The sequence below is a fragment of the Staurois parvus genome, unplaced genomic scaffold, assembly GCF_062004578.1.
Source record: "Staurois parvus isolate SC_StPar_1 unplaced genomic scaffold, SC_StPar_1.0 ptg000636l, whole genome shotgun sequence".
NCBI classification, from domain to species: domain Eukaryota; kingdom Metazoa; phylum Chordata; class Amphibia; order Anura; family Ranidae; genus Staurois; species Staurois parvus.
This window is the reverse complement of record NW_028318432.1, coordinates 5,650,502-5,663,803: the sequence shown is the minus strand read 5'-3', so window position 1 is coordinate 5,663,803 and position 13,302 is coordinate 5,650,502. Positions and strand designations below refer to the sequence as shown.

At 40.2% G+C, this 13,302-nt stretch overlaps 1 protein-coding gene across 3 annotated transcripts in view; it reads left to right on the top strand.

Moving 5' to 3' along the window:
* The window catches only part of SPAG6 (sperm associated antigen 6), a 162,361-nt gene that overhangs the window by 136,067 nt on the left and 12,992 nt on the right, over positions 1-13,302 (top strand). For all 3 annotated transcript variants that reach the window (XM_089693750.1, XM_089693751.1, XM_089693752.1), the window contains one exon: positions 2,339-2,455. In XM_089693750.1, the coding sequence (XP_089549876.1) occupies positions 2,339-2,455 (117 nt within the window). The remainder of the gene's footprint in view (positions 1-2,338; positions 2,456-13,302) is intronic.

The window sequence follows — 13,302 nt, the reverse complement described above, 5'->3', positions numbered from 1 at the left end:
AGATCTATAAAAAATTCACTTGGTTTCTGTTTCCTGTTGTGGGATGACAGCACAGCATTTTTGTTTACTGAGTGGTGTCAGCCCTGCCTAGTGTCTTTTACTAAATGGCACATGCATTCCTACTTTCAGATTTCTACAACACAAAGACTAATCATATTGTAGTCAAAGAAGAACAAACATACCAAAAGGGAGCAAATTCGTTTATTAAACCTTAAAGCAAGCATTTAATATATTGCAGCTTACCAATTCTTAGATATGATGGCTATATTAGTTTTCTCTTTTAGGCTTTCATTCTTCTGGTTTCATCTGGTGATCCATCTAGTAAGTCTGTTGTTTTTCAAAAGAACAAGCTGTCTTTCAGATGTATCACTTACAAGGATGAGATAAACTATTTACAGCTGACAGGGGTGCTTACAATGATCAGCTGTTATTTATGTAAAACCCTTATTCCAAAAGGAGAAAAATGTTTACTGTAACTGCCTATAAAGTATTAGCTGGAGTGTGCTTCAGTTTGTTAGTGTAGTTTATCTAACAAATACAACCACCACATCTAATGATTGGTAAGATGCAATATATTACATTTTTGGGTTTAAAACTACTTTAAAGGTTTATTCACACCAGGTGCATTGGGACTGCAGGGCAGCCTTACCTAGTGAAGTTCAAATACAGGAAGAGAAAAGGCTTGTTCCCTATGAGGTCAGTTTACTTGCAGTACTTTTTTTCAGTGCAGACTGGTTCAGCACAACCCCCTGCCTCGCATATTGCTCCTGGCTATAGAACTGAATGAAATGTCAGCGCATCAGCATTGTTTCCTCCCAGAGTAAACCATCAGCCCTGTGTTCAGCAAGACTTTCTAGTGTGAACGAGCCTTGAGCCTGGGTTCAAACTGATGCGGTGCAGAATTCAAAGCGGTTTCTGTGTGAAATCGCATTTGATTTGCACAGGAATGTGGTGAGGTTCCTGTGCGAATCACATGAGATGTGCTACACCACATCAGTGTGGACCCAGGATCAAAGAAAACTTTTTTTTCTATAAAACCCTGTTAAATGTATGCTTTGTTGCAGTCCGATCACTTGCCATTTAAAATGGTCCTAAAGCCTGACATAACCCCTATCCCTATTTCTGTCAGCAGCACTAAGTTCCATTCCAGTGCCAACAATGGGACTTACTGTAGATACAGCAGCAGGGTCTCTGTCAAAAGAGTGATGTTCAGGCAGAGCTAGAGGTGTCCCACGATAAGAGCTGTGCTCAGGTGTTGGCTCCTAAAGTTTCCGACAATTTCTAAAACCCAAGCTTTTTAAAAATGTCCCATTGGGAAGATTTTCCTTCACCATCTGTTTTGAGACGCAACAGTGAGAGATCTCTCAAAAAAAAACAAAACAAAGGATAATCCTCTTATAGACAGGTGTATAGCAAGTGTTCCCATTTGAACATTTCACCTCATTTACTGTTCTGGTGACAGCTCACATTTTTAGATTTTTCTCACTTTCAGTACTGATGACAAAGATCACCTGCACAAATAGAGACACAGACTGCAATAAAAACCCGATAGAGCTTCAAATTCTTTCCTATTCTATCAAAAACAAAAAAAGGCTTTACATACACAAAACACTTCACATTCACATAGGCATCAAATAAACTTTAAAGTCCTAAATAAAGTCCTATTTACACTTGTGCATTTAAACAAATGCATATGTTACTGCAATGCGCCTGAGTGTGCAGCCTGTAATGCACCACAGATCTCCACAAAACACATACTGTACATTTTGGTGTGCTGTGTTGTTTAAAAAATAAAGGGGTGCTTTTTTTTCTCGATATGTTATGGTGCATTTACAACCCATTCCTAATGAATGGGGGTTGCCTTAACACAACCCTTGGATATGCTCTAAAACACTCAGGATTCCATTTAGGAACTTTTTTCTACATCCAGAAATATTCAAGTATGACAGGCCCGTTCTTTGCTAGTACGGCATGGACTAAATATGGATGGTGGCTGCCCTTCCCTTTAGTTCCTTTTATATCATGTTTTATGCTTGATGTGTATCTTAACACAAAAGAATACGGGTAGAATACTGTAAACAAATACAAATATTTTTTCTTAAAATGCTAGCTGCCTGGATGTCATGCTGATGCATTGACTTCATTGTTTCTTGAATCACCAACTCAAGTGTAAGAAGTATAAGAAGAAAAGAAATTGTGACCCTCTCTTCTTTTTAACAGCCATGTTCCGGGTCTGTGACTGAAAATGTATCACTGAAAAAAGGTCATTTTAAGACCTCATGCAGATCAAATATTTGAGCAAACTGTCCCTTAGCTCTAGCTCTCTTTTTCTTTACAGGCAAAAAAAGCCTTGAAAAACATCCTACAGAAATGCACTCATCTGCCAGCCCTTGAGCCTCTCCTCCATGATGCACCACCTAACATCCTGAAACACGTGGTTGGCCAGTTCAGTAAGGTAACCTATAGCACAACTATACTTTGATGTCTGGTTTTTGCTGCCCTGCCAACTAAGCATTCCTGTGACAATGCATACAACAGGAGCTCCAGAAGGTACATGATTGGATTGCCTCATTCAAGAATGCTGCAGCTTTTGCTAAGGGTTTAATGTTCTAGTACCACGAGTATATCAACATGTCCAAATTGCTCATTATTCTTCTTGTCTGTATATAGGAAAAGACTGTATTCTATACAACACACACATAAATGTCAATGAATTCTCTTCGGGAAAAAATGGCCAAGGGAAATTCTGGTCAGAAGGTTTTAAATGTTTTATTTATTTATTTTTGCTAGTGCAGATGTGCTATGAATATAGCTATGCAATCACTGTGATTAAATGCTAGTAGTTGCTGTAGCAAAAATTGCCCTGGTGCATGTACCCATAATGTACCTGGTTTTTATTCTGCCTCTTGACAGTAAGAAGGTGAGAGGGAGATTTTATACAAAAAAGCAGCTCTTATGCAATGCTGTTTTGTTGGAATGGTCACTCACTGTCATATGAGTGTAGTCACCAGCTTAGAGTTGATATTTTCAATTCCATAACCCTTTGTGAAACATTGTATTTTGGGGACATCCATATATACATTAGGCAGTTATGTGCAAATGAGTGCATCAGTGCAGTGCTTCTCAATGACCAGGCCACTGCCTTCCTCTTGCTGCGACCTGGCTTCCGGTATGCTTTGACATCTAGCTTTCAGAGTAGGTGGGAGCTGTGGTCTGGCTGGAGTATGCTGATATGAAATCCTGCAAGTTCCTGGAGTCAGGAGTCTAACTGCGGGGAAGTGTGGAGTGACTTGCTTCATGGCAAGGCTGCTAAACAAAACTTGAGCTGTCAGAGAATTTACAGCCCAGTCAGATGGGGCACACATCACTTGAAAATAATAAACCACACAAGCATAGAGTGACTTGAGGGAGAGCAGGGGGTTAGAAGAAACCTCCTCCCTTGCTTAGAGGAAGGCAAGGGGGAGACAAAGCCGTTGAAACAGCATATCTTTCCTACTTCCTTCTCTTTCTAGGATACAATAATTTGCAAATAAAGACCAGATTATATAAACTGAGTGACTGAATATGGAGTAGAACATGCAGAAAAATGTGAAAAAGCCTTACTAAACACAAAATCAAAAATATTTAAATATTATGTATTATCAATACATACAGTGTGTGTATGTATGAGTGTGTATGCATATATATATATATATATATATATATATATATATATATATAGGCATAGTGCTGCCCTGGTGATTGCTCTTCTTTTATTGAGTCCCAGTTGGAAATTGGAAGTATCCTTTCTTTCTAGTTGGTTTGCATGATTCAGATACTGATACTGTGCAAAAATGCTCCAGAGACTTTACATTACATTAGAAGTGAGAACTCCAATAAGCAGAGAGTTATGACTAGTAGGAGCCAATCAGACTTCACTGTTTATTATGGGGATACATTAAACAAGAATTCTGTTCAGTTCTGTGGGGTCCAACTAGAATGGTGTGCTATTTTATTTCTCTTCAGTTGTAACGCATCAGCTGCTTACAATAACAGGTTATACATATAAAGTGTATCTATAGTCCAGACATTTTCTGTTTGTTGGAGATAAAGTAAGAAAGGTTTAAAATGTGAGGCTGGCAACAGGTCAATCGTGATCTTGTTGGGGCATGGAAGGTTGTCTGAAGTCACATGTTCTGACTATATTTGGAAATCCCACACAGAGCAAATGAGCCAAGGCTCTCTTGAACCAAGGTGATGGTGAGGAAGCACGGATGGGTGAGAATTTGCTAGGGGGCTGGACTATCAGGAGATGCCCCAAATGGGTGACAGTGTCTCTTTAATAATAATAGCTGAAACATTTGCTCGCTGCCTTCAGACAGGATTTTTAGCTTTAAAAAGGTAGGCTGGTTTGCATTTAAATCCTGTAACATTTGAATTGATAATACTAAGCAAAAGCCATACTACAGGAACCTTCACAGATTGAATAAAAGAACTGCGGCTTCCCAAATATCATTGCATTTATTTGGCTCCATTGTGTAGAATAAGTAAAAGTTAAAGCTGTGCCATTCTGCAGGTAGCTTTTGAACTGTGAAAACACTGTGAAGATTTAATGCTTCCTTTAACACAGAAAACCCCCACCTAGGTTTCCCTCTTTAATGAGGCACTGAAAGTTATGAACTTAAAATAATTATAGGGCTGCTCGCATGCACACTCTACACAAGTGGAATTTTGCCGTGGGGTATTACAGGCCATGAAATCATTTCTTTAATAAAGAAAGATGGGATATTAAAGGACTCTTTTTGTCTCATTAGGTAACAGCAGACCACAGCTGCATAGCTCTTTCTAAATATAACATGAATTTATAAAGTGGCTTTCATCCAATCTGGCCTCCCAGAGAGCTTTGCATTATTAGATACAGACATGCAGCCACAATCAGGGTGGAATCCCAAAACAGTTATGATCTTCCTTTAGTTTACATGTCAGTCACCAAAGGCTAGCAGGCCACTGACAAACCTGGGTAATTATTGCATAATTAACATATTTGAAAGATTGCTGTTATATCAGCAGCTGTCAGTGTGCGCCTGAGATGTGCAGAGCTATAACTACAAGAGGAGGAGGAGGAATTTCGTTATACAGAAGGGTACTCACACTGATTTCAAGCTACATTTCTACAGAGCTCCTTAACCACCTCCCTACCATCACATTGTAAAAAATGATGGGGAAGTGGACATGTATTTCTGGACTGCTGTTTACAAGCAGCAGTGCAGAAAATACCCTGGAGCAGCCAGTGTGCCTGCTGAATGTCTGCGATTAAGCTGTCATTAAACAGGCCAGATCAAAGACAAAACTGAATGAGCCAGCAGGGGTTTCTCAAACACGTGATCACTGTGCCAGCCAATCACAGTGACTGCATGTATAAACAATATAGTACTATGCAGCTAGCCCTCCTTTCTCAGATTGTCAGAGAGTGGGAGGAGAGCTGTGCTGCATTTCATCTTTTATCCTGGCTTAATACATTGTATGACTGTCTCAAGATCCAGATTTAACACTGAGTCCGGCTGCCCAGACCTTACCAGGAATCAGGCAGCCATTATCAGTGGTTCACCCTGATCAGTCATCAGTGGTAAATCTGACCATCAAATGCCAGATTTAACCCTGTCCTGCCTGCCCATGCCTTACCAGGTTTTTTCACATGCATCACTAGCTGCCCTTGCTCTCTGATTTGCTTGCTCTTTGTACTGACTTATATCTGTTTATTGATCACATCTCTGTTTGCTGCCTGGACTGACCCCTGCCTATTATTGACCACAAATTCTGCCTGCTACTTAGATTGACCCTTGACTGTTTGTTAACCACATCTCTGCCTATTGCCTGGATCAACAACTTGTCTGTCTTCTGACCATGTCTATGCTTGCTGCCTGGACTGATTTCATTTTGTCCCTTTGATCACACTCCTGCAGAGGCATCAGTCTCCACCATCCTTTTCAGACACCTGTATCTCCCTTTACTACACATTTGCTCTGATTTATCTTTGCTCTGCATTTTGTGCTACTTAACATCATGTAATAAGTTCTGGGGTCAACCAAGTATTGGTAGGCATGCTAATCTTAATAGAATGGGTACTGCTATATGAGATAAGTGACCAAGAGTTGATCAGGCCTGGTTACTGACCCAGCAGTGAATGTTAATATCTGGAAGGATCCCCAGACAGTCTGTAAGTGTAAATGGGGTGATGTCAAGGCTGGTGCTTATAGCCATGGCGTCTTCCAGGGTGAGGATAGTATAAGTGTCTGTGCCTTTACAAGCCCATCTGTAGGTCACTCCTGCCCCTCACCTTCTGTCAAGTATTGGCTTTAGTAGGACTCTGGGACAGAGAGTGTTTCAGGATAGGTACAGTAGAATCTGCAGAGATGCCTCATCAAAATCTATATGCTTTTTTTCTCCAATAGAATAGAGAGGGTTGCTGATCACAGCCAGTGTTCACAGTGTGCTCAAGTGCCTGATTACAGCAAGTACCAGCCTAAAACTGTAAAGGCTGGGGTGAAGCAGGAGGATACACAAAGAAAATTGAATGATGGGGAGCAAAGAAAAAAACAGCAGGCAGCAAATGCAATGTTTGCAGTTCTTCATTATCAGCTGTAAACTCAGTTTGAATACTGTCTGCCTTATGCAGGCCATAGACGGGTCATTTATCGGCCGAATTTTCATTCGCACGAAAAATTGGCCGATATTCACGCCGTTAGTGGGGCCAGCCCGTCGGCCGTTTTTTACGGATCTTCTCATTTATTTTTATCAGGCATGCTGGAAAATCCACGAAAACCAGACGTTTTTCGTGGACATTGGTGGCAGCATCGGCACCGACCGATTTTTCGGCCCATCTATGGCCTGTATAAAAGTGGAACTTTAGGCAGCACATTAAAATGGGGTGGACAGGCACGAGTTTTAATGCAGAAGAGACATGCTTTGTCTCCTCTGTATTAAAGCTAATTATCCGCATCTCCACCCCTGTACAGTAAGCTGTGCAATGCTGAATCTGACGGAACTCCTGCACATGTGTTGGAATGACATCACCTCTGCCTGGCCAACAAGAGCAGCCAGAGACCTAGATCTGGAAGCTGATTGCCCAAATATGTCAGCAGCCAGTGGTGATTTGTGGGAACGGAGCATCACTGGATTCTAGGGGAGTATATTCTACTTTAATGGTTATATATTTTGGAAACAGCCTTCCTAAAATGTACGATACCCGAGTCTGCGTTTGGACAGAAGATCTTAGAATCAGCCATGACATCTTCTCCTTAGAAACATCTAAAAGTCAGGAAATATTTTTTAGAAATATTTTTTATATTGGGGTTTTCTCAAAGCTGCAAAAGTATAAATACACATTGAAGATCAGCTGAGAGTTCACATAAGAACCCTGGCAAATGTGACAGTTATCACCAGAGGCATGCCTTTGATGTGCATACAGTGTACATGGTATACATACAGTTGTGTAGTGCTCTGCTAGTAACAAGAAGCAAAATTAAACAATACAATGCACATTCACATTCACAAAAAAGACGGAATGTAAATGAAAACACTGCAGAAAATAATATTGATAAGTTTGATAAAAGGTTTATTAACATTTATTATGCCTAACCTGAGTTCTGTTTTGGGAAGCACATAAATTGGTACGTTCAGTTCCTTTTAAAAAATTGTTAATTTGGCCGTAATTTTGTGTGTCACTTAATTAAAGTTCATTTACAATTACATGTGCATCTAGAAGTACCCTGTTCACAGGGTGATAATGCTGCAGTGATTTTAAAGATGGAAAAATAACTGCTCTGCTAACATGATGAACAGGTAATAAAACTGTGGGTACTTGTAGATATTATTCTTGCTTATGCTCATAGTTCTTTAATTTTTTTTATTACTTTTTTCTTTAGAACACTACATATTACTGCAGGTATTGGCTACTTTTTTTCCTTCCTGGTCACAGCTGTGGGGAAACAGATTGCTCTGAGCCCTCCAGGAGAGTAATAAAAGTCAGACAGATTTACTGATAGCAGAAATTGTAAAAGTCAGGCACTAGATAGGTAGATAAGCTGTACTGAGGTCATAAAGCTCTAATTGAGGTATTAAGCAAATAATCAGCAGTGTGTGAACTAACAACCTTTTCTTGTCTATGGCACAATGTGCATGGGCCCTCCCTTCTTCACAGCTGGAACTGTGGGGAAGGGTTAATGAAACAAGTTATTTAGAGGTTCTCTCCGCCAGCTAGAAATACTCTGGAACCATTCATTGCTGCATTCTTTCCTTCATTAGGTATAAGCCCATATCTAGGCTTCTTTGAAATGTGTAGATACAAGGGCAGCTCTGTTATATAGGGTAATGTTCAGGGCATAAGCACCAGTCCTAATTGATGACTTTCACAGTTTCACTACAACAAAATGTTCATTGAAAAGGTATTAAGCCTATAACACTGGATGCCTTGTATAAACAGTCATCAGTAAACATTTGTTGAAGTATGTGTAAAAAATCCCATATTTGTTTAGCACAACGTTGCATCACATAACAGAAGCTGCATAAAGGTTGTGAATTCTCTGCTTAAAGTGCTTCTAAATTTACAAGGTCTTTTACCTTAAAGCGGAGTTCCACTCACCCTGTCAAAAAATAAAAGTCAGCAGCTACAAAAACTGTTGCTGCTGACTTTTAAAAACAGCTACTTACCTGTCCCTCGGTTCCGTGGTGTGTCCCCCGCAGCCCATTTCACCGGCTGTCCAGGAGGCCGGCATCTTCAGTGTGGGCACCCGGCTGTGATAGCTTGCAGCTTCATAGCCAGGTACCCACTGTGCATGCGTGAGCAGCGCTGCGCTTCATGAATGATCCTGTAGTCTTCTGGGACTTGTCACGTGTCCCAAAAGACTACAGGGAGGGAGGACACTTTCCACTTCCGATCTCTTAGGCGATCAGACCGGAAGTGGGAACGGGTACCTGTCAAATTCGGGTACCCGCCCCCCAAAGGTGCCAATTCTTAATGGGGAGCGGGGAGCAGTCTTTAAAGCGGAACTTCCCCTTTTGGGTGGAGCTCCGCTTTAATGCATTCTATGCCCCCCTTATGCTTACTTATGCCCAATCTCAATCCAGTGAGGTGCAAAAGAGCAGAGGCTCTCTCGTCTCTCCCTCTCTCTCCTGGACAGAGAAGCAGCATCCAGAGCCATTGGCTTCTGCTGCTGTCAATCACAGCCAGTGATTGACAGCAGCAGAAGCCCCACTCTGTGTGTCAGTGGACCCACACAGCCAGCTCCAGAATGAGCTCGCACGGGTGCCCCCAGAGCAAGTGCCTTGCTATGAGGGCACTTGGCAGGGGGGAGAAGCCAAAAGCTCCGGAGTGAGACCCGAGAAGAGGAGGATTGGGTCTACTCTTTGCAAAACCGTTGCCCAGAGCAGGTAAGTATAACATGTTTGTTTTTGTTATTGTTTTATTTTTACCTTTAGACTAACTTAAAAAAATAAAACAGAGTCTATTGCTCATTTAATTATAGTAAGCAGAGATATGCAGTCATACCTATATACCCCTGTGGCCAGCTTTGCATCCAGAGATACTGGTATATAGTGCAGATACCACCTAAATACAGCTATTTATCCAGCTCACATGCAACTGCTTCAAGAGTGTTTATTCCCATCAATGGAATACATAAATCTTTAATGGGAAATTTCAAGACTTTTGTCCTTTTGCGGCACTGGAATCCTGGACTTAGTTTCCAGTGTTACACTACCAGAGGTTACCAACATTAAATACTGCACCAGACACCACACACTGCAGCACCCAAGTTCCCACTGCTACTTACCAATAGAATTACTGTTGCTGGGATTTCTGTACTTAAACCCAGCTATGGTGATTTCCCAGTGGGCACCTTTTATGTAGCACTATATCAGTGCTTGTTTCCTTGTCTGTGGCTATTTGGCATCATCAAAATGCTAATGGTCTGGTCTGCATTCTGAAACACATACATTCCAGCTGTGGCAATTCTAGTTGCATATGCACAAATAGGTGTCATTGTACAAGACGCATAAAAGCTCCAGAAACTTAGCCACCACAGCAGCTTTCCCCAGCACAAACATAAAGAGAGGTAATGTGAGCTTAACAGCTGCAAGTGGCATATGGGTCAGGTAAGAACTGCTTTCTTCAGTGTGTCCTGACACAGGTATTTTGTTCTAAGATGTAGTCCCTTTAAGTTTCCTTGTTACATTCATATGCTTGTTTAACTGCTTTAATAAAACTCCCTCTGTCCCCAGTCTGACAATGATTTGTCATGAGCCCGATATAATTGGAAGTTCTGGATGAAACACAATATTAAGTCAAACAGTGCATTATTCTCCTTATGGTGTTCTAGTGCTGTGTTCTCTAAAAGTTTGGTTTCTGCCCAAATGTACTCTCTCCCTTTTATAAATTACAATGAAAACAATTCTCTGGTTTCTGTTCTCTGTCCAAGAAATCTAAGACATTAAAAACTGTATTTGATAATACATTCACACCGAGATCACTGTTTTTTTATTCATGATCCCTTTTTGATCCATTCTGCATAAGGTTTGTTAATGTAATTCACAAGCAGATTTACATTTTAAAAAAAGCTTGAAAATTCAAAAAGCACTTTTCGATATGCATTGGTGTGTTTTTTGGTAAATTGCAATACACTTTCTGGCACATTGTAGAAATATTCCCCGTACATAATCAGATGTATGTTAAAATAAAGATCAATAAATAATTTTTCCATCTTGGATAAAGTAGAGTCTAAAGTAAAGCCGAAAACTTTCCGTAGATAAGACTTTTATTGTCTTGTGAGTTTATTTTTTGTTGTCTATGTCATGTTATGGAAATGTCACTTTACTTTCTGTGCTAGAGACACAAAAAGTAGTGAGAGGAAATCCCTACAAAGTGAGGAAAAGTCCCCTCTAGACTGTAAAGACAGTTGCCACTGACCCTTTTGTTAGATCTCCCCCTTTCTCCTGTTCTGACAATTGTAAAATGTCCCAAATATAAATTGTGACTCGACACATCTGGAGTCACTAGACAAATGTAAAAAGTTGGTGATTTATATAAATAAAATCCTCTAGGCTTTTGTGTTAAATTTACTCTTGTATGTGAGGGATACTACCCACTTTAGTACATGATATGGATGTACCTTCAGGGTCAAAAAAATCAGCAAAGGATATCGAAGCACTCCATTTGAGTATCCATCACCAAAAGGGCTTAGAGGCAGCACAGCGTTTTCTTGATGACAGAGATATGAATATGAGAACACATTATTTATTTGTGTTAAATTTCTTGGAATTCCTGTTAACTCATAATGAATTTATTTTTGACTGCTCACATTTCCTCCAGATTTAGGGTTCTGTTGTGGGCACCAAGGGAGAGATTTGCTAAAACTGGATAGTGCAAAATCTGGTGCAGCTCTGCATATAAACTAATCAGCTTCTAGGTTTTATTGTCAAAGCTTAAAGAGGAGTTCTGGATCCCCCTCCTCCCCCCAAATACTGTAGCTGCTGATTTTAATATTAGGGCATTTACCTGTCCAGGCATTCAGCGATGTACTCACCTAAGCCGATTCTTCAATCAGGTTCTGGCACCACCATCTTGACTAAGGGAAACCAGCAGTGAAGCCTTTTGGCTTCACTGCTGGTTTCCTACTGTGCATGCTCAAAGCATAATACAATAAAACTCATGCAGCGCTAAAAGTATGGTAAAACATATAAAATCGTAAATTATAAATCATATGATACCAATATAACAAAATTGAAAAACATGAAAGTGACCAAGTTCAATTACCTTATCTATTATAGTGACATAAATAGATGACAAGATATAATATCCGCAAAAGTTTAAGGTGCCAGAAATCAATAGACGCACTATTGCGTATGGTGAAGTGCAAATGTACGCACTATAAACATATGGTGAGGTATAGATGTGATAAGAACGTCCCCAATTGGCGTTTCCAGGTGCATATGTGATTAGTCTCTGATTAGTGTAGATCCGTGATGGTGAAAGATAAAATAAATGGCCGTAGATTGCACTCACCAGAGAGCGCAAATGAATGCGCATTTGAGTATTAAGGACCAACTCCTGGTCATCAGCATCAGGTTACTTAAAACATCAGGTCATCTGGTGGGCATCAGGGGGGCAGACAGCACACCATCAGGTAATATTCGGCACCGAGGATGGATTAGCCACCAGGAGAATCACACTAGTAACTTCAGTCAGGTCACAATGGGTATCCTTGTGGAAAAGACTCACCAGAAGTGAGCCAAAACAAAAAGACTTCCCATAGTGTAGTAACTTTTAATTTATTCAAGGTTAAAATGAAAAGACGAAATAAATTCACAATGGATAAATGATGTCCAAATAGTAACAATCTGGTAGTCTGGTGTCCATAAGAAAGTGTACCAAGCATACTGTGTTAATGAGGAAGCCTGCCTTGGGACATCTTGGGACAACCAGCATCTTGCAGTACACCCTCTCTATGGCCTTGTGATAATCCTGGGGGTATTACCATCTGAGGGCATAAGTGACCTGGCAGAGGAGACTGAGTGGTACTACAGGAGCATTAGAACAGAGATCCCCAGTCTGGTGGAGCATTATTACTTAAAGCATTGTGGCCCTTAGGGGTCGCATGGTTAAGAAGAGCAGGCACATTAGCCACTTTTAAATCACGATATACACGTGTGGCATGCTAACACGCATCATGTTTGGAGTGAAGAATTGAAGCACTGACATTGCGGTGTTTGTTTGCACATGAAATGTCAAGCACTTGTTATTGCACTTTATTGTGGATTTTTATCTTTAACCAACATTTATATTCATACTGAGCACCTATCACTTTCAGTTAGAGTGCACAATGTCATTGTGTATTACTTTTACTTTGCATATATTGTATTTTGGCACGATCTGGTCAGCAAACGCATGACCCGCACTCTCAGCACTTGGCACTTATATATATTTTTTTTTATGGGGGGGAATACTTAGTACTAGTCGTTTATATCTTTCAGTACAGCGTGGTCACTTTATATGCATTTATATTTTTATATCATTGCATTTTATATATTTAGTTCTTTGTGTGAAGCGCTTCACCAACATTGGTTTTTTACGTTATACATCCTGTGGTATTGGGAATAGGTGGTAGCAGCTTGCATATATTTGGGGTTTTGTTTGTTCATACCAGTGGAGCGCAGGGGGATTATTTTTATACTATAAAAGATAAGGTCATTGAACTTGGTCACTTTCATGTTTTTTCAATTTCGTTATATTGGTATCATATAATTTATAATTTACGATTTTAAATGTTT